The sequence below is a fragment of the Gopherus flavomarginatus genome, chromosome 14, assembly GCF_025201925.1.
Source record: "Gopherus flavomarginatus isolate rGopFla2 chromosome 14, rGopFla2.mat.asm, whole genome shotgun sequence".
Classification (NCBI taxonomy): domain Eukaryota; kingdom Metazoa; phylum Chordata; order Testudines; family Testudinidae; genus Gopherus; species Gopherus flavomarginatus.
In genome coordinates, this window is record NC_066630.1 from 41773378 (window position 1) to 41801129 (window position 27752).

The 27752-nt window shown below is 47.3% G+C and overlaps 1 protein-coding gene across 3 annotated transcripts; it reads left to right on the forward strand.

The window, feature by feature from the left end:
* The first annotated feature begins 563 nt into the window (after window positions 1-563).
* On the forward strand, window positions 564-27257 carry GOT2 (glutamic-oxaloacetic transaminase 2). 3 transcript variants are annotated; one of them, XM_050922417.1, is made up of 10 exons: window positions 564-721; window positions 14531-14687; window positions 16856-16984; window positions 17742-17801; window positions 17949-18110; window positions 18880-18984; window positions 19938-20088; window positions 20452-20617; window positions 22981-23131; window positions 25908-27257. In XM_050922417.1, exons 1-10 carry the CDS (start codon window positions 636-638, stop codon window positions 26028-26030), a joined length of 1290 nt encoding a protein of 429 aa, XP_050778374.1. In that variant the 5' UTR covers window positions 564-635; the 3' UTR covers window positions 26031-27257. The 3 variants fall into 3 exon arrangements, with proteins under 3 accessions (XP_050778374.1, XP_050778376.1, XP_050778375.1); XM_050922419.1 differs by lacking the exon at window positions 564-721 and adding an exon at window positions 1247-1491; XM_050922418.1 differs by lacking the exon at window positions 564-721 and adding an exon at window positions 4508-4590.
* The last annotated feature ends 495 nt before the right edge of the window (window positions 27258-27752 follow it).

The following is a 27752-nucleotide window of genomic DNA, read 5'->3' on the forward strand; positions in this document are numbered from 1 at the left end:
TTTACACAAACAGTGAACAGTAACATGGATCAGTGCAAATGCTATTGGTTTTACTAATCTATAGTGGTTTTGTTAGGAAATTGTGTTGCTACTGAATGGTTAGGCAGCCTGGCCTTGGAAACATCACTCTTGCTTGTTTTCACTTTACTCACCTGTTGTAATAATACCTAGTCTTGTGTAGCACTTTTCCTCAGCAGACAGAAAAGTGCTTTACAGAAGGAGGTAAATATTATCCTCATTTTACACATGGGGAAACTGAGGCACACAGTGGGGGGGCAGATCCTCAATAATATTCAGACATCATTTCCACCTGCTGTAAATTGTGGGCGAGACACCGACGTGCCCGCGGCGGCCACTCCGCCCGCCGTAAGCCGAGGGAGCTAGGACCCAGCCGCAGCCGGGCGGGACAGCCTGCAGACAGCCCGCCTGGCCCGCCGAGGGCGCTCGCGTGCGCAGGGGCTCGCCCTGCACCTCTCCGCGGGCCGCGCAAGGCCTCTCCTCAGCGCGGCGTGGGGCGGCGCCGGCAGACGTACTGAGCATGCTCAGTACAGCCCAGGTAGCACATTGCCGCGGAGGGCACTGGAAGACGCTACGGCGGAAGGAGCGCTCAGTCCCCGTCAGCTCCCGCCGCAGCCATGGCCCTGCTGCAGCCCGCCCGGCTCCTGCTCTCCGCCGCGGCCCAGCGCCACCTCTGCCTGGCCCCCGGCGCGGCCAGAGCCAGGTAACGGGGGCCCGGAGCGGACAGGCCCGCCTCGCACCCCGCAGCCCGGGAGCGCGAACCCGCCGAGGCGGGCAGGGCCGCGCGCCTGGTTTGGGAGGCGCTGGGGGGTGCAGCCCGACCGGTCACACTGAAGTGCTCCCCTCCCCCATGACTGTTTCGCCTTACGAGGGAGCGTGTCCCTCGGCGCGGCCCGTATCGGGCAGAGCTGGCAGTGCCGGTGATGGCCGAGTCGGAAGAGGCATCTCGGGTTGGCTGGGGTGACGCGCGCGTGGTGCTCGTCCGCCGCGGTGATTGGCTGCCGCGAGCTGCCGGTGCTTGCGCGCGTGCCCTTGAGGGGCGGCTTTAGAGGGCGGAGGGGCCGCGTCCCCCCACTCCCGGGCCGGGTGCCCGGGCGGCCCCGCCAGCCCATGACCGCGCCCCCCGGTACAGACACCCCCGCGCGCAGGGCCGGGAGCCCGGGCATGGGCCAGAGCCGCTGCCGGGGGCGGCTCGCAGCGCTGCAGCCTCCGCCACTGAGCCCAGGGCTTCGATCGCCGCCTCCCCTTCCGTGGGGTCACCCTGCAGCGGCGGCGGCGCTTAGAGCGAGTTAGAACCGGGCCCTGGGCCTGCCTGGGGCTGCGCTCGCATCTGCCTGGGACGTGTGGAAATAGCCGCTCCGATGGGAGGGGAGATCGTGAAACCTGCCTGGGGGAAGTGGCGTGAGCTGTGCAGAGTCCAGGCACCGGGGGTGAACAGGGTCATTCTGTGTCTCCTCTCAATTACAGTGACTGGTAGGTGTTGCATGTAGCAAGAACAGAGGGAAGTTCAGACAGAAGTAGGGTGACCATATTTTCCTGTGCTGAATACTGGGCGCCTGGTAAAATTACTTATTCAAGCAAGTTCAGTGGCAGTCAGTCTGAGCTGTGCACTACACACGTTCAAATTAACACCAAGTTGACTGAGCCCCAGTTAAAAAGAAATCATGCATAGTTGTGTTTTTATTTACCTTCTTATCTTTAAGGCTTTAGGGTTCATACGGGCACACATCCCACCCCACCCCGCATGCACGCACTGGGAGAGGTGACACACACATTCCCCTCTCACACAGGGGGTCACTGACTTACCCAGTGCTCTCCGCCTTCCATGCCTGGCTGGGCCTTGGGATGGACACAGTGTCACATGCCCCCCTCCTCAGATTTCTGCCAAGGTTCACAATAGAATGTGGCCAGCCGCATCTTTTTAGCACTGTGCGGGAGAGAAGGGATGGGAGCTGCTTCCAGCTGCATGTGGGGGGGGGGGGGGAGAAGGGAAGGGATGACCTGGCCTGTGTCTTTACAGAGCTCATCTCTTTCCTTCTCTTCCCCCCTCCCCCCCCCTTTGTGTGGTTGGAAGTAGCTTGTCCCTTCCTTCCCGCACAGTGTAGAAAGGCAGCTAATGTCTCCAGGCTGCTGCTGGCCACCAACATAACCCAGCCGCCTCTGGTCAGCACGGGCAGGAAGGGGTTAAGCCCTAAGGCTGCATTGTGCAGGGTCCGGGAAACCTAACTGCAGGGGCTTCAGTGAACCTGGCCAGAGAGGTGGCTCAGCAGGGGAGGGTGCCTAGGGAACAGCGTAGCCCATGCTCTTTGAGGGCAGGATCCAGAAGCAGGTTGTGTGTGAAGAGAATGATAAGCTCTTTCGTTGGAGGGCTGCTGTGGAGCCTGTGGGTTCAGGGCATGAACAGGCTGGAAATCGCTTCTTTCTCCTTCCCCCTCTCTCCCCCGCCCACCAACTCCAGAACTTAGCTGAGGGTCAGAGGCTTTCCTGTGCAAGCACTGTGCGGGGCTTTGTCACATGCAGGGCTTGGCTCCTCCTGGCCAGTGGCCAGGTGGAGTGTTTGGGGCTTTCCCAGGGCCCCAGCCCTCCAGAGGCAGTGGGGGAAGGAAGGCTGTTGGTGAGCTCAGAGCTCCAACCAGGGGCTGGTTCACCACACAGCAATGGGAGTGAAGTGTGCCCCACTGGGGTGGGGGGAGATATGGAGAAGCAGTGGGAATGTGGGTAGAAGGGGCAAAGCAGGGAGAGGACAGCAAGAGGGAGAGCTCATATAGGGCCAGTGAATGGGCAGCAGAGGCGACACGTAACCAGCCACCGTCTGGCACCTGCCAGCACTCACCAGCCGCCCCAGTTCGCAGCGCGCAGCCAGTGTCGGCCAGAAATGGGTCAGGGGATGGGGCCCTGCTGGCCAAGAGCCAGCACACAACGAGGGCTGTTCTGAAGGACCAGCCAGGGGAGCGTCTGTCTCTATGCTGCATCTTCGTCCACCTGCCACCAGCCTTGCACTCCCACCCCCAGCAGCAGGACCCACCAGTACTGTTTGGGGGTGGGGGGACATGACAGAATTTTCCCATTTATAAGAAGAAGTCTGGACACCTGTAGGAGGGCTTAAATACAGGACTGTCCCTTTAAAAACAGGATGTCTGGTCACCATAGACAGAAGTGACTTAAAGGTTGAGTCCCATTAACAATACATGTAAATGGTAAGGAAACTAAGGCAGACAGGGTAAATGAATTGCCCAATAGACGGTGAGTCAGGCTAAGAAACTGAGCGGTCCCTGTTCTGTGATTTCACTAGACAACAACACCTCTTAGGAAATAGACACATAGTAAGGATATGAGATGTAACCAGATCTCTTTCCATAATATGAAATTTTTCAGATTGTCACTTAAAATAAAAGCATATGCTGATCTAATGATGAAAATAACAGGGAGTCCGGTGGCACCTTAAAGACTAACAGATTTATTTGGGCATAAGCTTTTGTTGTTTTTTGTGGATACAGACTAACACGTCTACCCCCTAATACTTGATCTAATGATGGCATTTTATGCTGCCAAGTGGGGGTCACTGAGCTGGATACCTGATCATCCTGGGGCACCAGAAGCTTGGACTCAAAGCAGTTAAGAGGCAGCACACTCAGACCTTGAGAGGGGAGTCACTGCTCTCAAGGAATCTTCATTTTCTGGTCACTGCTTGGTGTTCTGGGGCTCTTGTCAGTGTGGCAAAGCAAAGCTTCCTCACTGGGCTCTTTGAGGACACAAAAGAAACACTAGTGTTGTACTGCATACTGCTATTTGTATATTGTCATCCCTGATAGGGCTTGAGGAAGAGTGTCAAAAACAGCATTTCCTGGTACCCTGAAGAGAGAAATTGGCATTTTATGCTGCTCTTGTGTGCAGGTATTACATGCAGTGGAGCAGGCCTCTAATTAACTAGACTCTAAACTAAGCAGAAGGGACATGGGGAGGGTGGTTATACTGAGCTCTGCTTTTTAATATTCTCTTTGTTATCCATGTGGCTAGCTATTAAAAAGTCTTTTCCTCTTGGAATGAGCTGGATGTGCCAGATGCCATTTGAAAAATTTATGATCTGCAGATATCAGATATGCACCTTTCTCCCTGTTAATTTATTAACTAGTTACAAGGTGTCATGACCAGAAGGCCATTGAGGTTTCGTACTGCAAACATTGTTTTATGCAACTCTCCTTATCAAAGCTATTAGTGATGTCAGGTAGGGATTAGCAGTCTTTGGTTTCCCTCCTTTCACTGCTTTTTCAAATGGCATTTGATTATGTTACGGTTATTATTAGCAAGGAATAGCATCTCTAAAACTGGTGTATAGATTGAGAGGTACAAAACAAATGGCCCTGAAATATAAAATCAACTTAATATGCAGAATAATTGCATCAGACATTCCATTTATTTATTACATCTTGTCGTATGACTGGACTTTAGCTAGTTATTAAAATATCCCTGACAGGAGAAGCACTCGCTGCAGCTGATTGAAGGAATGAATTCTTCAGGTTCAGTGGCTGAAAGGCTTGTCATAGCCACTGGGGAACAGTGGCAGCTGAACAGGTGAACGTTCTAATCACAGTTGGTTGCTGAAGTAGGGTGACCTTTGTTCCGCCTACCCTGTTTGGGGTTCTTATTAACAAGGATTATGCAACTGAGTGTAGTCTAGATGTTTGTATTGCTCAGTGTAGCTGTATATTCACAGGACTCTCTTCAGAGATGGGGAATGGCCCTCTTAGAGACTTCTGTGAGTTTCTGTATATTTAATTACTGAAATCTAAATGTACTTTCTGAACCCAGGCTTTGCTGACTCTGTCAGCAAACTCCACTCCTGAGGCTGCTGTGGCCCAGAGAAGATGCTTATGTTAGAGACAGTTTGGTGACTGAAGACAACTCTTCACTTTACAGTTTGCATCTCTGGTGGTATTCACAATTTCTTAAGAACTTGTAACAGCTGACATCTGCTTTCATCTTAAAGGATTCCAAGGCATTTCAGGGTCAATAGAAATGCAGCTAGTGCTGGAATGGAGATTGAAGTGTTGAGCAATTTAAAATTTCTACCTTAATGCATATCTAACATTGTCTTTTCTTAATTTTCGGAAACTTGACATGGTGCAGTGCATAGATAACATATTAAAATATTAGATGTGAGTTACCACCAAAGTAGAGGAGCTTGCTGATATCTTGAGCCTTGGACCCCTCTTGAGGATGATGAGTTCAAAAACTCCCTGTAAGTGGGTTTGCTTTTAAATGTGGGGCTATCCAGAGTTGGTTAGATAACAGCACATGATGTGCACTGAAACTGACAAGGAAGATTACATATTTCACTTCTGTTTTCAGCCATCTCTAGAAAGCAAAGCAGACATTTTTCCTTGAAAAAAGCAAAATCTGAACTCTGAAAGGAAACTGCCAGTTAGTTGGGTTTGTTTTTGGTTTTTTGGGAGGATTCTTTTTTCTCTTTCTTTTTGCATTTAAATAACTCATTTCTCTTTTTTAAATAGCTGAATCATATCCCTCTTTCCAAATTCAATAAACGATAAACAGTGGAAGAAACTTTCTTCCGCCTTCACCCCAAAACTCATTTCTTGGCTGAGAATGACATGAAAATCATCAGCCCTAAAGCTAATCTGGAGCCAGTGAAAACAGGCTTGGAATGAAAGTAATTAACTCACAGGAGTGTTGAGGGTTAGTCTGCAGGATCAGGCACTAAACAGTTCTTAGTGAACTAAATGGGACTACCTCACGTAGCTGACCTGCTTAAGCGTTTCCAAGTATGGGATCTTAATACATAAAGCACTTCAAGGAGCTTGACTGAAAGACACTGTAAAAATACAAAGGACTTTCACCATCTCAAATGTAATTACAAGGATCCTGCAAAAGTAGCCTTCACTTTTACAGCTCAATCTAAGTACCAAAAAAATTGGTAGGGTGTGTGTGTTGCAGAAGGTTCACTAGTGTACAGATCATCTTTTTATGGCTCTCTTGTAACATGGAAATACCACAAACCATGTTCAGGGCACTTAACAGTTATTTGCAGAGACAGTGACTTCTGAAGGAACACAAAACGATATTCTGCTTAACTTAGAGTATCTTTAAAAGCTCTGGCTGCTCATACACACCTTTTAAAGCAGATGAACTGAGGATGAATATCCAAAACGTGATTGATTCCTCCTCCTCCTCCTCCTCCTCCCTCAGCTGATACTGCACTTCAAATATAAACACCTTCTATAATCAACTGTCCATACATTCTAAAACAAAAATATTGTCCATTTTAAAACCAATTAAGGACCCTAAGGCTTGTGCTGACACACATCTTCACATCCTTTCAAGATGCTCCTCCTAGTAGCAATAAAGAAATGGACTTTATTAGGGAATTACAATGGTGATGAGTGCCACGTAAAAATAGACTGTCTAGGTAACTATTTATATTATAGTAGTGGCCAGAGGGCCCAACTGAGATTGGGTTCCATCGTGTTAGGTGCTATATACACACACAGTAAAAGTCCCTGTCTCAAAGACCTTGCAATCTAAATAGACAAGACAAATGGTGAGATAGGAAATGGAGGCACAGAGGAGATGTGACTGGCCCAATGTATCATAGGTCAGTGGCAGAGCAAGAAAAGAACCCAGATCTCTTGAGTCCCCATGCAGCACCCTATCCATGACCTCACTGCCTGTCAGTGGTAATCTCCTGTCACTTGTCACATTCTGCCAGAAACTTCCCGAACGGCTTGATCCTACAGTAGGGGGTGAAGATACATATGGCTCAGAGCTGCATGAGGTATTCTCCTTAATAGTCCTGCTGTTCATGATGGGAACCCTCATTAAAACTGTACCTGCTCAGCAAATTGAGGGTGCTGGTTAAAAATTCCAGGCCTCATTCTCTGTGTCACCTCTACCGCCTGCAGACGTTGAGTGCAGCTGTGCATTAGCTGTGGCCCAACAGAAATAACAAGGCTTCTTTTTATAGCCTGTCTGTGTCCTTGACATTAAGAGGGCTTTCCCTCTTCCTTGGAGTGACAGTAGGACAGATAAAAGCAGGTCACTAGAAAAAATAGCCCTGGGGGCTCTCTGAGGCACTCGTTCTGCACTCTTCGGGGAGCAAAGCTCCCACTGAAAGAAAACAGAACTCCTTGCTTTGGTGTAGAGGGCAGGATTGGACCATCAAACCCTGAAATCATAATTCACTGGACAAAAGGGATTGTGCCAGCAAACTGACTTCTTATCTTGCACCTGATCAGGGAGAAGTGAGTGTGGGTCAGTGTCTTTTATGTCATTCAGGACGGTGAAGGTGGTGTAACAGATTTGAACTCAATGCTGTAGAAAGCTTTAGTTCTCCACAGTGGAATGTGAATTTTTGCATACCACACCCAGTCAAAGCAGTTCTCTGGGCAAAATGTAATGGTACTGAGTTGAGAAGTGTTTCTAAATTCACATGGTCTGTGCTTATTCTGAGAGTCTGCACTCTTTATTCAAACACTGAGGGCATGGCTACACGTGTAGATGTAGAGCGCTGTGAGTTAAACCCGCCTTCGCAGAGCGCAGCAGGGAAAGCGCTGCAGTCTGTCCACACTGTGTGGCCCATTTGCTGCACTTGCAGCGGTGTGGGAAGTGGTGCATTATGGGCAGCTATCCCAGCATGCAAGTGACTGCAATGTGCTTTTCAAATGGGGGTGGTGGTGGAGTGTGACAGGGAGTGTGTTGTGTGTATGTGTGGGGGGGAGAGGGGTTTTGGGGGGCTGAGAGCATGTCAGCATGCTGTCTTGTAATTTCAGACAGCAGCAGACCTCCCCCCCACAGCATTCCACAGTAACGGCTTGCGTGCCGGCTGTCAGAAATGGAGCTTTGAAAGGGCATTTCCGCATTCCTACAGGAGTTCAAAACAATGACAAGAGTGGCCACTTGACTTAAGGGATAATGGGATGTTTCCGGAGGCCAATCAGAGCGCAGTAACGCAACACCTCATTCACACTGGCACCCAGGCATTGTAGCCAAGGCACAGCAAACGTTATTCCTCTCACCGAGGTGGAGAACCAGCGGCACTGCAGCCACGGAGTCAGTGCCCCCTACATGCCTTGCCAGTGTGGACGGGGAGTGAGTTAGTGCGCCCGGGGCTCCTTTATTGTGCTGAACTCGCAAGTGTAGCCAAACCTTTACATTACAGTAATGTCCAGCAGCTGTGATCAGGTTTCAGTGGTAGCCATGTTAGTCTGTATCAGCAAAAAGAATGAGGGGTCCTTGTGGCACCTTAGAGATGAACAAATTTATTTGAGCATAAGCCTTCGTGGGCTAGAGCCCACTTCTTTCAGCTGTGATTAGGATTTTGACTCTGTGCTAGGTGCGGCGGTTACAGGGCTCGTTGCACCCCTGTCTCGTCTGAGGGATCAGGCCTTCTCCAGTTTGCCCTCTCTCAAATCAGGACTTGGGTTCCAGCCCCTATACATGAACCATGACTAATTTAGCTCGTCTAACTGGAGTGCTCAGACCCTGCCAGGGTTTCCTTTCGGGAGCCTGTGACAGCATATGTTTGCAGTCAAGTATCAGAGGGGTAGCCATGTTAGTCTGGATCTGTAAAAGCAGCAAAGAATCCTGTGGCACCTTATAGACTAACAGGCGTTTTTGGAGCACGAGCTTTCATGGGTGAATACCCACTTCGTCAGATGCATCTGACGAAGTGGGTATTCACCCACGAAAGCTCGTGCTCCAAAAACGCCTGTTAGTCTATAAGGTGCCACAGGATTCTTTGCTATGTTTGCAGTGATACAGGAACAGTGTCTTCAAAATGAAGCATGACCCTTTTTTTCCCAAAAAGGTACACAGTGCTTTGAGAAGTTCATTTAAAATAACAGCCTGCACACATACTCCCTTCCCTAATCTTAGTGTGTTTATTGTTAGCCCAGGTGGGTTAGGCTTAGTCCCCATCTCTGAGTTGGGGGAAACAGCCTGATCCCTCTGTCTTTGACACTGTCAGTCTTTTTCAGTGACACATCCTGGCCAGCCTATCTCAACTCGCACCCTCCTCTCCCCCCTCACTTCTAGGACCTTTAAGGGATTAAGTCTCCCCTTGATCCCAGGCTTAGCTGGGATGGAGCCAGCTAGATGAATTCTCCCCCCAGCTGAGGGCTGTCTTAATGCCTTTGGAGCTGTGACTTATCTCTATCGTTGTTTTACTTTACACAATATTCCTAAGACCTATTAGGGCTTTTCCCAGTTTGTATGCTAGGCACTGTGTAAGAAGAAGTAGGAATGTTCCCTGCCTGAATCACAGAACAATGCTAAAGATGTATCTAGGGGAGCGTAAACAATGCAACTGTGGTTTTTGTCTGTTCTAGCCTCTGCCACCATAAAAGTTCTTGGTCTGGAGGGGAGAGGCTGAGGATAGTCCTTCGATTAAGCTACATGCACAACTAGAGAGACACAGCTTCTTGAATTTAGAGTCTAGACTGAAATTGTCACTTGTTTCAGGTCATGCAATAATCCTGCACCAGCTGGCTGGCTTGGAAATGCCCTGGTGAAGTGCAATGCTGCAGTCTTACAGAATCCTTTCAGTTACAACAGAGAAGCTGGCTTTTCCCTCAGAGGACGCTTGACATTGGTGCAGCGGCGCCAATGCCATATCTGCCTGTGCTGTGCCGGAGCAGAGGGTCATTGCAGCTTACCTTGAGATGGTGTCACAGTTTGCATTTGAACAACACCAGCGATTTAGACTGGGACTCTCAGAGACCCACAGGAGTTAGGCACCTAACTCTTGCTAAAGTTTCAAACTCCCTTACATAAGAATGGCCATACTGGGTCAAACCATCTAGCCCAGTATCCTATCCTCTGACATTGCCCAATGCCAGGTGCTTCAGAGGGAATGGACAGAGTAGGTAATCAAGTGATCCATCCCCTGGCGCCCATTTCCAGCTTCTGGCAAACAGAGGCTAGAGACATTTCAGAGCATGGTTTTGCATCGCTGCTCATCCTGGCTAATAGCCATTGATGAACTTATCTATTTATAGTCTTGGTCTTCACAACATCCTCTGGCACATTGTTCCACGGGTTGACTGTGCAGTGTGTGAAGAAATACTTACTTTTGTTTGTTTTTAATCCTGCCCTCTATTAATTTCATTTGGTGACTCCTAATTCTTGTGTTATGAGAAGGAGTAAATAATATTTCCTTATTTACTTTCTCCAAACTTAACATGATTTTATAGACCTTAATCATATCCTGGTGCGAAGGTTGCGGATCTCCTGAGGCATCTAGACAGACTTATGTGTAGTGCTGGGGAGGAGGCGGTGGTCGTGGTACATGTAGGTACCAGTGACGTAGGGAAGGGTAGGAGAGATGTCCTGGAGGCCAAATTTAGGCTGCTAGGGAAGAGACTGAAATCCAGGACCTCTATGGTGGCATTCTCAGAAATGCTCCCAGTTCCACACACAGGGCCAGGTAGGCAGGCAGAGCTTCAGAGTCTCAATGTGTGGATGAGATGGTGTAGAGAGGAGGGGTTTACATTCATTAGGAACTGGGGAAACTGTTTGGATGGGGGGAGCCTATACAGGAGAGATGGGCTCCACCTAAACCAAAGTGGAACCAGATTGCTGGCACTAAATATTAAAAAGGTTGTAGAGCAGTTTTTAAACTCAGAGATGGGGGAAAGCCGATTTGCTGCAGAGGACCATGTGGATTGGACACAGACTTCTCTTAGGGGAGAGTCTGATGATAGAGAATCTCCAGGTTATAGTCGGGAACAGAGGACGAATGAGGATAATGTAAGGGCCGGATCAGATGATAAACAGTCACGTAAAAAAGAATCTGGCACATCAGAAAAGGGCAGACAAATAAATAGGGACAAGTTTTTAAAGTGCTTGTACGCAAATGCTAGAAGTCTAAATAATAAGATGGGTGAACTAGAGTGCCTTGTGATAAAGGAGGATATTGATATAACAGGCATCACAGAAACCTGGTGGACTGAGGACAATCAATGGGACACAATCATTCCGGGGTACAAAATATATCGGAAGGACAGAACAGGTTGTGCCGGGGGTTGGGGGCGAGAGTGGCATTATATGTGAAAGAAAATGTAGACTCAAATGAAGTAAAAATCTTAAGTGAATCCACATGTTCCGTAGAATCGCTGTGGATAGAAATTTCATGCTCTAATAAGAATATAACATTAGGGATCTATTCTCGACCACCTGACCAGGACAGTAATAGTGATGATGAAATGCTATCAGAATTAAGAACTCAATAATAGTGGTGGTTTTCAATTATCCCCATATTTACTGGGAGCATTTCACTTCAGGACAAAATGCAGAGATAAAATTTCTCGATACTTTAAATGACTGCTTCATGGAGCAGCTGGTACAGGAACCCATAAGGGGAGAGGCAACTCTAGATTTAATCCTGAGTGGAGCGCAGGAGCTGGTCCAAGAGATAACTATAACAGGACTGCTTGGAAATAGTGACCATAATACAATAGCATTCAGCATCCCTGTGGTGGGATGAACATCTCAACAGCCCATCACTGTGGCATTTAATTTCAAAAGGGGGAAATATGCAAAAATGAGGGGGTTAGTTAAACAGAAGTTAAAAAGTACTGTGACTCAAGTGAAATCCCTGCAAGCTGCCTGGGCGCTTTTTAAAGACACCATAATAGAGGCCCAACTTCAGTGTATACCCCTAATTAAGACACAAAGTAAAAGAACTAAAAGAAGAGCCACCGTGGCTTAACAACCAGGTAAAAGAAGCAGTGAGAGAGAAAAAGACTTCCTTTAAAAAGTGGAAGTCAAATCCTAGGGAGGCAAATAGAAAGGAGCATAAACACTGGCAAATTAAGTGCAAGAATGTAATAAGAAAAGCCAAAGAGGAGTTTGAAGAAAGGCTAGCCAAAAACTCCAAAGGTAATAAAATGTTTAAGTACATTAGAAGCAGGAAGCCTGCTAAACAACCAGTGGGGCCCCTTGATGATTGAGATGCAAAAGGATCACTTAAAGATGATAAAGTCATTGTGGAGAAACTAAATGAATTCTTTGCTTCAGTCTTCACAGCTGAGGATGTTAGGGAGATTCCCAAACCTGAGCCGGCTTTTGTAGATGAGAAATCTGAGGAACTGTCACATATTGAAGTGTCACTAGAGGAGGTTTTGGAATTAATTGATAAACTCAATATTAACAAGTCACCGGGACCAGATGGCATTCACCCAAGAGTTCTGAAAGAACTCAAATGTGAAGTTGCGGAACTATTAACTAAGGTTTGTAACCTGTCCTTTAAATCGGCTTTGGTACCCAATGACTGGAAGATAGCTAATGCAATGCCAATATTTTAAAAGGGCTCTAGAGGTGATCCCGGCAGTTACAGACCGGTAAATCTAACGTCGGTACTGGGCAAATTAGTGGAAACAATAGTGAAGAATAAAATTGTCAGACACACAGAAAAACAAACTGTTGAGCAACAGTCAACGTGGTTTCTGTAAAGGGAAATCATGTCTTACTAACCTATTAGTTCTTTGAAGGGATCAACAAACATGTGGACATAGAGGATCTAGTGGACATAGTGTACTTAGATTTCCAGAAAGCCTTTGACAAGGTCCCTCACCAAAGGCTCTTATGTAAATTAAACTGTCATGGGATAAAAGGGGAGGTCCTTTGATGGACTGAGAACTGGTTACAAGACAGGGAACAAAGGGTAGGAATAAAAGGTAAATTCTCAGAATGGAGAGGGGTAACTACTGGTGTTCCCCAAGGATCAGTCCTAGGACCAATCCTATTCAACTTATTCATAAATGATCTGGAGAAAGGGGTAAACAGTGAGGTGGCAAAGTTTGCAGATGATACTAAGCTTCTCAAGATAGTTAAGACCAAAGCAGACTGTGACGAACTTCAAAAAGATCTGACAAAACTAAGTGATTGGGCAACAAAATGGCAAATGAAATTTACTGTGGATAAATGTAGAATAATGCACACTGGAAAAAATAACCCCAACTCTACATACAATATGATGGGGGGAGCTAATTTAGCCACAACTAATCAGGAAAAAGACCTTGGAGTCATCGTGAATAGTTTTCTGAAGATGTCCATGCAGTGTGCAGAGGTGGTCAAAAAAGCAAACAGAATGTTAGGAATCATTAAAAAGGGGATGGAGAATAAGACTGAGAATATATTATTGGCCTTATATAAATCGATGGTACGCCCACATCTCAAATACTGCATACAGATATGGTCTCCTCATCTCAAAAAAGATATACGGGCACTAGAAAAGGTTCAGAGAAGGGCAACTAAGGTGATTAGGGGTTTGGAGAGGGTCCCATATGAGAAGAGATTAAAGAGGCTAGAACTCTTCAGCTTGAAAAAGAGGAGACTAAGGGGGGATATGAGGGAGGTATATAAAATCATGAGTGATGTGGAGAAAGTGGATAAGGAAAAGTTATTTACTTATTCCTATAATACAAGAACCAGGGGCCACCACATGAAATTAACTGGCAGCAGGTTTAAAACAAATACAAGGAAGTTCTTCTTCACGCAGTGCACAGTCAACTTGTGGAACTCCTTGCCTGAGGAGGTTGTGAAGGCTGGACTATAACAGCGTCTAAAAGAGAACCTCCACGAATGTATCCAGTTAAGTCTGTTAATGGCTATTAGCCAGGATGAGTAAGGAATGGTGTCCCTAGCCTGTGTTTGTCAGAGGATGGAGATGGATGGCAGGAGAGAGATCACTTGGTCATTGCCTGTTAGGTGCCCCAGAGGGAGTGAACCTGGTATTGGCCACTGTCGGTAGACAAGATACTGGGCTAGATGGACCTTTGGTCTGACCCGGTACGGCTGTTATGTTCTTATCCTCCCTTAGTTCTCTATTCCAAGCTGAAAAGTCCCAGTCTTATTAACCTCTCCTCACACAAGCCATTCCATACCCTTAATCATTTTTGTTGCCCTTTTGTTGAACTTTTCCAATGCCAATATATCCTTTTTTGAGATGGAGCGACCATATCGGCATGCGGTATTCAAGATGTGGGCGTACCATGGATTTATATAGAAGCAATATGATATTTTCTGTCCTATTATCTCTCTCTCTCTCAATGATTCCCAACATTCTGTTCACTTTTTTGACTGTTCTGCAGTCCCCTTTAAAAATCTCACCTTGATTTCATCCAAGTGTGGGAGTGGGAGTGGGACTGGCACTGTGCTGTCACGATAATACCCTTCTGCCACCGAGTGAGGAGAGAACCTTTTAAGATAAGGCACACAGCAGGTTTGGTGAGGAGGGCTCTCCCAGTTATTTGATATTGGCTTAACTGAGAAGCAAGTGTGGTTAGTCTCCCTTATAAACATGCCACAGTGGGAAAAGGGTTAGTCTGTGGAGAGAGAGGGAAGCTGTGGCTTATTGGTTCTGTAGATTCAGTACTTCAGTTAGAGCTGTTGGATACCAGTGCCAAAGAGATCCTGTTGAGCCCATAGGCCAGGATATAACAAACAGGATTAGGCCATGAACCATTTCCTAATCCTCCCACTTATATTCCTTGTGCAGCTCCTGGTGGTCTCATGTGGAGATGGGACCCCCTGATCCTATTTTGGGGGTGACTGAAGCCTTTAAACGAGACACCAACGCTAAGAAGATGAACCTGGGTGTTGGGGCATACCGGGACGATAATGGGAAGCCGTATGTCCTGAACAGCGTCCGCAAAGTAAGCCTAGCACCAGCTGCTATGGGGGTAAAATCCAAGTATTGTGTGATATGAAGTACTATTGCGAGGAGTCTATGGGGTAAAGATGGTCTCAGTGATTGATCCATAGGAAACACATGGCGGATGAAGTTAGCGTGAGTCCCTATTGCTAGCACTAGGGTGGTCTGGAAGACGACTCTATTGGATCAAGTTGACTGACATCTGAAGGAAGAACTAAAATACTTCTCTAGGACCAAATCCTGCTCCCGCTGAAGTAAATAACAAATCTTGCCTGTGACTCCCATGTCAGCTTGGGCTCGGTGCTCCCCCTTGGGGATCATGCTGCGTGGAGCTCTTAAACTTTTAAGAGATCTTTTTTAATAAACAAGACTAATGCAAAGAGCACTTCCCTAAACCACACTGTGTCAGTGAGGAAGAGCTGACACTAATCTAATAAGGGGCAGTCTCAGAAATTCTGCTGAGCGTTACTGCCTTCTCTCTAATCCAGTCTGAAATTCTGGACAGGGAAATTGGACACAGATCTGTATTGTCAAACTTATTGAAATCAGCCTCTCTGAGGGAAACTTTCTCTGGGCATCTGAGCCTTGGCAATGAGTGACCCTCTGTTCTGGGTCTGCTGGTGTGTGCCCCTCCCAAATGCTCCTCCTCATTCCTACTGTTAATAGGCTCTGGAGGAATGTGCTGAGGAGACTGTGGTTGAAATCCATGGTTCTTGCTGCTACTATCTGACCTGTGTAGCATGTGAACATTCAGATTTGTAACTGAACTCCTAAGGCCTTGCCTGTGCTGGGCAGCCACTCTCATATCTAAACCAGTTTAACTAAACCAATTTGAAAACCAGTTGGAGCCGCAGTGCTGACAAGGCTGAGACAACCAGAACCGTTTTTATAACTTGTTTAGTTAAACTACTTAAAAGCAGATTGAACAACATCATTTGTCAGAGCCTTGTCTATGCTGCAGCTCCAGCTGGTTTGAAAAGTGTCTTGAACGTTTCAGTAACTTTGCCAGTGCAGATAAGGTCTATATCTGAGCCAGCACAAATCGCTTGGCCCTGGGCACTGGTCTAGCTTGGGGTATATTTCCAGGCCCAGACATTTCTCTCCTATAAATGGTAGCTCTCACCTTCTGCAGAATGTTTTCAGATTAAGCGGAGGATTGTCTCTGGTGCAGCTCTTACTGCTAATGAGCCTGGAAGGGACTGTTTCCTCTAGTTTCTGGCTACCTGGCTCTGTAGTACTCACTGGACCACCAGTTGCTCACAAGCAGCAATGCTGGGTTAAGAGACTCAATGATTTGTGTCAGCCTGTGAACTTTGCTTTTAAAGCAACATCAATAAATATTTCTGCTGACAGGTTGCCATAGATGGCTTTGACTTTGAATGGAGCCCTCCTCTCTGGGAAATAACTCTGCTGAGCTGGAGTTCATAGACTTTAAGCTCAGAAGGCACCATCGTGATCATCTAGTCCGATCTCCTGTGCATTGCAGGCCACAAAACCTCACACACCCACTCCTGAAATAGACCCCTCATCTCTGGCTGAGTTACTAACATCCTCAAATCATGGTTTAAAGATTTCAAGTTACAGACTCTGCCATTTACAGTAGTTTAAACCTGCAAGTGGCCCGTGCCCCAGATTGCAGAGGAAGGTGAAAACCTCCAGGGTCTCTGTCAATCTGACCTGAGGGAAAATTCCTTCCTGACCCCAAATATGGCTATCAGTTAGACCCTGAACATGTGGGCAAGATCCCCTAGGCAGACATTTGAGAGAGAATTCTCTGTTCCAACACTGAGCTCTCCCCATCTAGTGTCCCATCACTGGCCGTTGGAGATATTGGCTGCTAGCAGTCACAGATGGGCTACCTGCCATTGTAGGCAGTCTCATCATACCATCCCCTCCATAAACTTGCAGAGCTCAGACTTGAAGACAATTAGGTTTTTGGCCCCATTGCTCCTCTTGGGAGGCTTTTCCAGAACGTCACTGCTCTGATGGTTAGAAACCTTGACCTAATGTCAAGCCTAAACTTGTTGATGGACAGTTTATCTTCTTGGATGGTATCTTACCATCATAATGGGTGCTAAGCAAAGGAAACATTAATATATATTACCTCTGGCAGAGCCTTGGGGAGCCTGTAGAATGTTTGCAGCAACTGAACGTGTGTTCCTTTCTTAGGCGGAGGCCCAGATAGCTGCTAAGAAGATGGACAAGGAGTACTTACCCATTGCAGGGCTGGCGGAGTTCAATAAGGCATCAGCTGAGCTGGCACTGGGTGACACCAATGAGGTTATCAAGAGTGGCCGGGTAAAGAGCTAGGTGGAAGTCTGAACTAAAACACTGTACAAGTAGGGCTGTTCTACCCTGTAAGCTTTGTACCTGTCCGCAAAAGAATTCCATAACCACGTCCAGAGTGTTTAAAGGGCAACAGATAATACCTCTGGCTCTTGTAATGCTTTGCCTCAGTACATCTCAAAGTGCTTTACAAAGGAGCTCAATATCATTGTCCTTGTTTTAGAGGAGGGAACTGAGACAACAAAGTCTTTCTGACTTGCCCATGGTCATCCAGCTGGAATAGAACCAGTGTTCCGGGCTAGCATGGCATTGGCCTAACTGCTGCCATTGAAGGCAACTCTGAGCACTTCTGAAAAACTCACTTAAGAGGGGAGGTGACCTTGTCCACGGGCACACAGAAGCCACTGTTAGAACTGGAGGTGGAGCTCAGCAATTCCTGGCTCCCAGTCCTATGATGAGACATTATTTCAACTAATGTAGAGCCATGTCTTGCTGTTTAGCTAACTTTTAATCTCAGGTTGTGTTGTGAGTTACCATTTGAAATAGAGTAAAAGATCCATGAGACATTGTTTTAACTTCTCAGTCCTGCGGAATTAGCTTGCCGTTTTATACGGGATTTAGGTATTGATGAGTTAAGAACAGATCTGTAACATCAGTGTTTCTTCTGTGTGGCTCATGCACACAGAAAAGATGTTAGTGCACTTTAACATGGTCCATATTTTGTGTGGTAGGTTGGCATCTTACGCATTTGCATCCCTTTTCCTTATAGTATGTCACTGTGCAGACCATTTCCGGGACTGGGTCTCTAAGAGTTGGAGCCAATTTCTTGGTAAGTCCCTGGTAAATGGTGTTGGGAGGAGAGGGGACATCTGTGGCTGAAGCTCATGCATTGATTAACTCCTTACTGCTGGGAGACTGACTTTCTCATTGGCAGCAATGGAATACACCAGTTGAACTTTCTCTCTGTCTGCCGTAGCAACGATTCTTCAAGTACAGCCGTGACGTGTACCTGCCCAAACCATCCTGGGGCAACCACACCCCCATTTTCAGGGATGCTGGCATGCAGCTGCATGCCTATCGCTACTATGATCCCAAGACCTGCGGCTTTGACTTTGCTGGAGCCTTGGATGACATTTCTGTGAGTTGACTGAGATGGGAGCAGAGGGGAAAGGTAGTGTTTGTAGTCTCATGACCCTACTTACTTAGCTTCTAGGCTGAGCCTGAATCTCAGACCACTAAGCAGCTCCCTCATCCCATAGCTGCAATTTCTAGTAGTCATTGGAACTTCTAAAGCAACAGTTCTTAACCTTCCTAGGCTACTGTACTCCTTTCAGGAGTCTGCTTTGTCTTGTGTACCCAAGTTTCACTTCAGTTAAAAACTGCTTGTTTATACAATCAGACAAAAATACAAGTGTCACAGTACACTATTAGTGTGAAAAATTGCTGACTTTCTCACTTTTGCCATATAATTATAAAATCAATTGGAATATAAATATTGTACTTACATTTCAGTGTATAGTATACAGAGCAGAAAAAATTTTAGTATGAAATTTTAGTATAAAATATGAAATTTTTAGTTTGTGCTGACTTAATTAGTGCTTTTTCTATAGCTTGCTGTAACACAAGATAAATATCTAGATGAGTTGATGTACCCCCCGGAAGACTCTGCGTACTCGCAGGGGTGTGCGTACCCCTGATTGAGAACCACTTCTCTAAAGACGCTACAAAACTCATCACGCTCTTGAGCACAAACTGATTTACTGCTGCTCGCCTCTTACTCCTCATTTCTGATATTGCTGTGCCTTCTAACTCATTGCTTGCCCTGTGGCTTAGTTATAGGCAACTGAAGAAGAAACATTGCTTTAAACATCGCTTGTCTCATGTCACTCTCTTAACATCTTCTTTAGAAAATTCCCGAGCAGAGTGTCATTCTCTTCCATGCCTGTGCTCACAACCCCACTGGTGTGGACCCCCGACCAGAGCAATGGAAGGAGCTGGCTGCTGTGGTGAAGGTATGGGGTGGGCTGGTGTATGTCATATCTGTGTTGATACTACTGATGAAATGGTGCCATGTTCCTAGACTTTGGTCTCTCTTGAGCACTGGCCCATTTGTCCCTTGTCAATCTGGATGGCAACCTTACCTGTCTAAAGTAATGGGGAGCCCAAGTGTATTGGACTGGTGCCGAAGCAGAATTCATAGCACAAACTCAAAGGTCAAACGCTCAGCATTCTATGGAAATCTCCATTATCTAAGGCCCCAATAATTATTCTGCTGAAACTCCTTTGAATTCTTGAACCTGGAACATTGTAGGAGCTCCAGCATTGTTATGCTAAAACTAACTTCCTTCTCAACCCAGTGATGGATGGAAATAAGGAATGCCTGGGAGTACTGCAGATATTTGACTATATTCCCTGTGGGAAGGAAAAGTGCAGCTAGAGTTGGTAGGAGTGAGGGCTGGTCAGAGTCTGGCTAGAGCAATGGTTCTCCAATGGGCATTAATATGTTTGTCGTAGAAGGGGACAGAAAACTAAAAAAACTGAACCCAGCTAAATGTTTGTGCGATCTTAGCCATTGGATAGAGGAAGTTTATAGGATACAGGAGGATGCCAGCCAACCTGACTAGCTGTCACATACTCTGGGGTTAGCATGATGAATCTTCCCTTCAGACATACCGTTCTCAAAGTATTTAGTTCAAAGATTAGCATGTACGCACCTGGAATACAAATGAAATGCACTGGTATGTGCTACATAGTGTGTGACTATGCGTGCCGCTTCATGCTGCCTTTTAGTAGCCAGGAGCCCTGGTGGTTGTGGAAATGGCCCACTGCTGGTGCAGTAACACATGGGGGAAGCCCTGCATAAATCTCTAGTAACACTACTGACCTAATTCCTGCGGCTCATAGGTGACCCTGGACATTCAGCCATTACAAGGGTGAGTGATTGAATCTTTGTTTTTCCTTGCAGAAAAGGAATCTCTTCGCATTCTTTGACATGGCGTACCAGGGCTTTGCCAGCGGGGACATAAACCGGGACTCCTGGGCTGTGCGTCATTTTATTGAGCAAGGCATTAATGTTGTTCTGTCTCAGTCCTATGCCAAGAACATGGGCCTCTACGGTAAGCAGTGGGAAAGGAAGATGGCTCAGAGGGTTAATGGTGAGATATGGCACCTCTGACTTCCAGGTTGCCGATGTGAAAGCCACCTGCACCATTATTGACCAGAAATCCCTACCTTCTGGTGAATGCCCACCAGATCCATGTCCTTTCACCTCCTAGAGGCACTCCCCTTTGGCACTGAAAGGAGATCTGGTCAGATCTGGGTAATGGGGGAAGCTCATGCTACTTTACCTGTGCTGTCCCCTCTGCAACCGGGGACTGCTGTGGTGTCCCAGGGCAGGTCTAATCCAAATGCTGGAGGCCTACAACATACATTGTCTGTTGTGGTAGGACGGGCATGATCAGACTTGGATTGTGTTTCAGGGGAGCGTGTGGGTGCCTTCTCAGTGATCTGCAAGGATGTAGATGAGGCCAAGAGGGTGGAATCCCAGCTGAAGATCCTGATCCGCCCCATGTATTCAAACCCACCCATCAATGGAGCTCGTATTGCCTCCATCATCCTGACAAGTCCTGACCTGCGGAAGGAATGGTAAGGCGACTCGCCTTCAGAAGCCAGTTTCCCATCACCAGCAGACTAGAAGCAAAGGTGCTGCATAGGAATGATGCAGGACAAAAGCCTGAACAAGTCGGGCTAAACAAGCTTCTCCACTGTAGCTAGCGAGCACAAAGGAGTGAAAGCTCAGTGGCAGGTACCTCAAGGTGATCCATCCCGTCAGCCCCAATGGGGCGTCGTCAGCCAAAGGGGGGGGGGGAATTCAAGAGACTTACCCTTGAGGGAAGCTTCTAAACAGGGCGCAGTCTCCCCACCATGCCTGCTCAGTGACTGTCATCCAAGAGAAATGTAACTCTGGCTGAACACTGCCCCTCAGGACTCCTAGGCAAATACTCTGCTCAAGGTGCTTCCCTGCACGGGGCTCCCCTGTTGCAGTAACAGTGCCATGGAGCTCTGGCACCAAGCCGCTAGCGAGCAAGAGACAGAAAAGCTACTTACACCTCTTTACCTAGAGCTGCAGGGAAGAGGTCAGTGTATAGTCCAGCTCTTCCAGGAGGGGAGTCCCTTTAAATCCAGCATACTCCCCTTCCTCTGACTACGCTGACCTCCTGCTGCTCCAAATGTAGAACCTAGCAGGGCTGTTTGAACAGGTGGCCAGATCAGATCTTCATGTTCCTCTTGGGTAACCACACACCAGCCTGCATGGCATCATCTGGTGGAAATTCAGACTGGAATGTGCAGTTTTTCCTCACTGTCATTTTAACAGGACAGAATTCAGCTGTAAATGGAACTGTTTGGGTTTCCCAGACTGAAGTCTCCGGTCTGTGCCTAGCAGCTCAATGCTGGGGCACTAAAGGGTCTCACTAATGCATTGCAGGACTTCTTAATACATTTTCCATGGGGAAATGAAATGGTTTGTTTTAAGCGCTGCTCCCCTCTGAGTACAGCTGAGAACGGTAACCTGATCCCATGTTCTGATGTACCCATGCACTGCTTTCCTAGTCCTATCGATCTGTTGCTAGAGTTCAGGGTCCCTGCAGGCAGCTGACTTGGCAGAACAAAAGGGGAAGGCTGTGTCCTCTAGCCCTCACCTCACTGGGAACTCTGATAGCTGCCTCCTTTTGGCAGACACGTCTTTAGCATGGTGCTTACGCATGGAACAGACATGCACAGATCAGAGCCCGAGCAGAGCCATATCCTGGATGGGTTGTTTTTGGGGAGTAGTGGGTGTCGCCCTCCAAATACAGTAGAATTGTGTTTATCTGAATTGCCTGGGGGAGACCCAGAATGTTGAGATAAATGGTATTGTGAGGTATGACTGTGAGTACCAGGGAGCAGTGATGGCGGTCCCCGGGGGTAGAGGGGAGAGAAGGGGAAGGAAAGAAGGAAGGAGAGGGAGAGCAGCTGCAGGAGACTGGAGCCTCCTTGGTGTTGCTCCAGCTCTAACCTCCCCAGGCTCCACAAATGCAGTACAAATAGCGAGGGGTACAGCTGGTGACCTACCCTAAGGCTGTCATAGCCAGGAAGCGCTAGGGCGCACCAAGGAGGTTCCAGACCCCTGTAGCTATGCCCCCTCCCTCTCTGCTTTCCTTCCCTTTTTTCTCTTCTCCACCCTTGGAGGCCAGCATCACTGCTTCCCGGCACAACAGCATCAGGGGAGGTAATTGACCATACCCACGCTTCTGTTTATCTGGAAATCCTTCCAAATCACAGTGCCCGCAGCCTTAATGTTTGTTAATCGGCGGGTGATTAATTGGCATGGGGCTGCATGGATATGACACCGTTGATTTGGATATTTAGGATTCTCGTATAAATGGTGTTTGGATAACTGGAACGCACGCATGCACGCAGTAAGGTCTATAGAACTGAACATTGTTCTGGATGGCATCTGAAATATTTCTGTCCATGATGAGCCCCTTGATGTTTAAAGTCCATGGCTTGAGTGTGCTTAACAATCAACCCTCTGCAATGGGGAATCCTGTGAGTATGGTGATCTCACCCTGGTCCCCTTTGAACTGGAGTCCATATTGCACCCACTGGGTTAGTAAAGAGCCCCCCTCCTCTGATCACAGGAGAGAGAGGCAGCTCCTAAAGCAACGTGGACTCAACTTCTCACACAACTAAAACACTAGGCTTGCTCTGCCTCTTTAACTGAAGCCACCAGAGTGATCTTTTGCCTGTAGCACTCTCAACTGACTGTGTGTGCGACCAGTTGAAAGCAGCAGTGCTTAACTTCACTTTGGCATTGCAGGTGGGTGCCCAGTGTGAATTGTGAAGAGGAAAGCTTTAGAGGTGTTTCCTTTGGGTAGTCGACTGCGTGCTAGTCTCTATTGTTGTCCTGCCTCACCGTTGTCTGAATCTGATGTCCAGGCATCTCCTTTCTGTTGCCGCTTCTGCAGGCTGGAAGAAGTGAAGGGGATGGCTGACCGGATCATTGACATGCGCAACCAGCTGGTGGCCAACCTCAAGAAAGAAGGCTCCTCCCACAACTGGCAACACATCACCGACCAGATCGGCATGTTCTGTTACACGGGGCTGAAACCTGAACAGGTGAGTGCGATTCTCCCCAGTCTGCTGGAAAAACCATTCCCCTGGACTTGGGGGGAACCGGAAGCACAGGGATATCCACGGCAGCGTCCATCAGGCTGGGCTCATGGAACACGTGCTATTCTTGGGAAGGTGGGGAGCTGATAACAGAATCTCCCACTTTAGCATTGGCTTTTTCTTTCTAAATATGCCTGAGGTCAGTGTTATATTAAACTGATTAGATGTACCTGACTTTCATGTAGCCTCCTTGGGGGAACCCCAGTGGGACCTAAGCCGGTTTTCCTAAGGCAGTTCACAGGAGAAATTCCAGTCCTGCTGGGTTGCTTTGTGTGTGTGAGACTCCTGCTGACGCCATGCTGGTCTGCTCAGTGCATTGCCTCGAAGGAGCAGCTTGTTCTTTCATTGAAAAAGAAGATGGTCCCTTCTGGGTTGCTAGTGGCTGCGCTAGGGCAAACATAGAATTGGAAGGGACCTTGAGAGGTCATCTAGTCCAGTCCACTGCACTCAGGGAAGAACTGAGTTTTATCTACCATCTCTGACAGGTGTTTGTCTAACCTGTTCTTAAAAAATCTCCAATGATGGAGATTCCACAACCTCCCTGGGCAATTTATTCCAGTGCTTAACCACCCTGACAGGAAGTCTTTCCTAATGTCCAACCGAAACCACCCTTGCTGCAGTTTAAGCCCATGTCACTCATGGCTGTATTTCCAAATAGGAAGTCACAAATATGAAGCCAGTTAAGACACTGGTGGAGCTGAGGAACTTCATTCTTAACAAAAAAGCTTCCTCCTCTCTGTGCAGACATAGAGAATCTTGTATGCACTCAACATCAGTCTTAGGATACCCCCTTTTTGCAACTATCATCTGTCCCTTCAGACTAGCCTACTATTGTAAAGGTACCACAATGAGCTACCTGTTTCAGTAAACGAGATTTCACATGAGATGCAGAGGTCTGAGGCAAAACCATAGAATCCTAGAAATGTCTGGCTGGAAATGACCTCAAAGTCATCCAGTCCAACCCCACTGTGCTGTGGCAGGGCCAAGTAAGCAGAGGCCATCCCTAAGCTCAGTAAGCTCCCTCTTGCCATGTTCTCAGAACAGGGCTCTGTTGTCAAATGCGACTATCTAAAAACCAGCTACAGCAGGGGTTTTCAAACTGGGGGTTATTACATCGGGGGGTCACAAGCTGTCAGCCTCCACCCCAAACCTCACTTTGTAACCAGCATTTATAATGGTATTAAATATATTTTAAAAGTGTTTTTAATTTGTAAGGGGGGTTGCACTCAGAGGCTTGCTATGTGAAAGGGGTCACCAGTACAAAAGTTTGAGAACCACTGAACTACAGTGATTAAAAAGAAAGTGAAACTAAGTCACTGCTGGAATATAAACATGTAGATGTAAAGGTGCCCACAGAGTAGGTGAGGACATCTATCTGTTCATGCCCATGGTCCGGGATGCTAGACTATTGATAACTTAAATAGTTTACAAACAAGGTTTTCAGTTGAGCTGCCTGCCAGATCCTGGGTTCAGCTTCCTATTAGAAATTTGGAAAACACTCTCAATCCTGCTAATGAGGGGCAAAGGATGTGTGAGCGAGTATCTTGGACTTGGGTCTGGTCTGCACTACAGACCTATATTGGTATAACTCACACTTGGGGTGTGAAAAATCCATGCTGCTGAGCAACGTCATTACACCTAAAGCCCTGCAGCTCTGGGTATCTGCAGACCATGGTTGCAGATCAGGTGCAGCTACAAATTTTGTATCTGCTCAGGGCTCTAGTTATACTAGCCTGTCCCCCCTGTGCAAACAGCTTCTCCCTCAGCGTCTCGAGGAGGTGGATTAACTACGCTGACAGGAGAGCATCTCCCATCAGCGCAGAGTGTCGTCTTTAAAGCGCTACAGCGGCACAGCTGCACCAGTGCAGCATTTTAAGGGTAGACGTGCCCTTAGACTGGCAGATCAGTCAGGAGACGCTAACTTTTCAGGCACTGTTAGCCCATTAACATCTCTCAAATTCCTTGCTGTCTCTTGATATTCAATGTTCATTTTTAAGAATCTTTTTGCCATTTTCTTTGGAAGCCTTGGATGGGCTAAAACATCTTACTGACATGAGAGGTCCTTATGAAAAGAGACTGCGGAAGAACAGGGAAGAGGGACAAAGTCTCTCTTCTCCTGTCCAAATGTTTTCGTGCTCGTGCGACACCCTTCAGTGGTAGTGATTAAAAGCTAAACTAGCTCTCTCACCAGGGCTTTGGAGCGGAGCCTAGAGCTGGAGCGCGGAGCAGCTCCGGAGCAATGGAGCTGCAGGTTTTTAGCTGGAGCGGAGCCAGAGCACAGCTTCAAAGCCCTGCTCTCAGCTGTAAAATGGAACAATCGTGTTGCTCTTTAAATGATATTAAAGTGCAGCTGAAGTCATGTGACTCTTGGCTGAGGATTTTAGTGCTTTTATGTGCCACAGGGCTAGTGAGTGGGCTTCAGGGCTGGCCAAGGAGCAGTCTGCAGGCTGAGTGCAGCTCAGAGATCTGTACAGTGACCTGGGGAAGCCACCTTCTCTCATAAACTACAATTCACAGCATGCAGTGCTGAGTCTCTACCTATCTACTGCTAGAATCAGGATGGAGCACTGCATGCTGGAATTCAGTCTCTCTTGGGCTACACCTTCATTTTAGGCAAACTGGTTGTGACTTGAGGCCCTGGCAAGCTGCCAGAGCAGCCCTTCAGTCCGGTGACGTTTGGACCCCCTGGAACTAAGTACTTTGTTTTGTGTGTTCCCCTCAGGTGGAGCGACTAACCAAAGAGTTCTCCATATACATGACAAAAGATGGCCGGATCTCCGTGGCAGGGGTCACATCTGGTAACGTGGGTTACCTAGCTCGTGCAATACACCAAGTCAGCAAGTAAACACAGTGGAGCAGACAGCCTGCCCTTCAACGGTCTTTGGACTTTCTGAATCGAGGAAGGGGAAGTGCATTTGGGGGGGTCGGGGCAAGCAGAATATTTACTTTCAACCACAGCACTTGATTCTGTCATTTAATGTAGTTCGTGTACAAGGCCGCAGCTAGCGCCATCAACACATCGTAGCCAAAGCCACCTGCCCTTTCCGACAGGGATGTCGCTGCTTCCTGCTCCTCTCTTCAGAAGTAGCTTTTTGCGTTATGCACCCTCTCCCCCACACCGGCACCCGTCAGGCTTTAAATGTCTTGGCAGAACTCGTGCATGTAGAATGACAGAACTCTGCCGAAGAGGACTGGGCGCTGAATGGCGTCTCTCTGCCCATCCCTTACTTGGGAGGGGAGAAGGCTTCCTAACATAGTTCGGTAACTGTTTTTAAGTGAGCTGGAACAGGCTCAAGACCCTGTCCTCCCACTCTTATAACCAACAAGCTGGGATTCCATCATTCTCTTCCTTCTCTTTCCCCTCAGTTCACTGATTTAAAAACTAACTGGAACAGTTTGAATGGAAATTGGTTGTAAGAGATCTGCAGGCCTTAAAGCAAACACAAGAATGAAGTGTGTCCGTAGTGTCTGGCAGCATGGAGTTCTCCGTTGCTGAAGGCAGAGGCCTGAACACGAACATACGTGAGGCAGCAGTATCTTGCATTGTCTACCACCTCTGAGCCCCATGTGTGTTCTTTTCTTCCCACTCACTCCCAGACTAAGTGGCCCCATCTCTATAACTGTCCATCAGCATCTTTCCTATTTTAGTCCCTAAAGGGCTTTTTGCTGATTGATAGGCAGCTGTCACTCCTGTAGTTCCTACCACTGTTCCATCCCCAGGAGCTCAGAATAGCCTAGTCTACCCTAAGCTGCCACCGCTATAGCCAGGAGTAAAGGAGGATTCTAGCCTGTCTCAAGTAAAGAGAAGTCAATTGCACTTTAATGGCAGTGGTGATGTACACATCCTCCTGCATGGGAGTTACTGAAGCCACTTGCCCAAAGCCTTCGCTTCTCTCTGATTCTCAGTGTGCATCTGGGTAGGGAATGACTTTTTTGTGCTGTGGTTCTAAACTTCTGTGTGCTTCCACCTCTAATCTTCACCTTTCTAGGCGAGCCGTCTGCCACTGTCTAATCACTTAGGCCTTTATGCAGCCTGTTCTCTCTGTTACAATAAAACTGCAGATAGCGTGTATCCATGTTTCTCTGGATAAGTGTAGCACCTTCATTGTAATTTGCTAACAGAAATTCCAAACAGTCTGTCTAGGCTCACAAGTCAAGCTGTTCTGAGGAAGCATTGTTATAAAGTTAACACTAAACAAAACTTCCTACAGCACTTTATACAAATAGTAAAAATTGAGATTTTTGGATTTAAAAAAAACTAAATGGTTCGGCACTAGAGCGGCTGAGTTTTTGAATGCCTCCATTTGGTGTATCTCCAACTTGAGCTACCATAGGCCTGACTCTTCAAAGGTGCTGAGCACCTTCCTCTCCCATTGCCATTAAGTGGAGTTGGAGGCCACTCAGCACTTCTGAAAAACCCAGCCCTCACAGTGCCTCGAGAGAGGGACAGAGACACAGCCAGAGTCCATGGCCAATTTGGAAACTGTTGATGAAAGGTCTGAAAAAGCAGCCGAGAAGGTCCAAAAATGAAGGAATCTTTAAATGGAAGACTGCTCTTAACAGCAAC

What these genes read in the sequence shown, in the direction of transcription:
- GOT2 (XM_050922417.1), top strand. Translation starts at nt 636, where the DNA reads ATGGCCCTGCTGCAGCCCGCCCGGCTCCTGCTCTCCGCCGCGGCCCAG. An exon ending in AGGTTATCAAGAGTGGCCGG is followed by an intron (nt 16,985 to 17,741) that starts GTAAAGAGCTAG and finishes TTTTCCTTATAG; the next exon opens with TATGTCACTGTGCAGACCAT. An exon ending in CGGGGCTGAAACCTGAACAG is followed by an intron (nt 23,132 to 25,907) that starts GTGAGTGCGATT and finishes TGTTCCCCTCAG; the next exon opens with GTGGAGCGACTAACCAAAGA.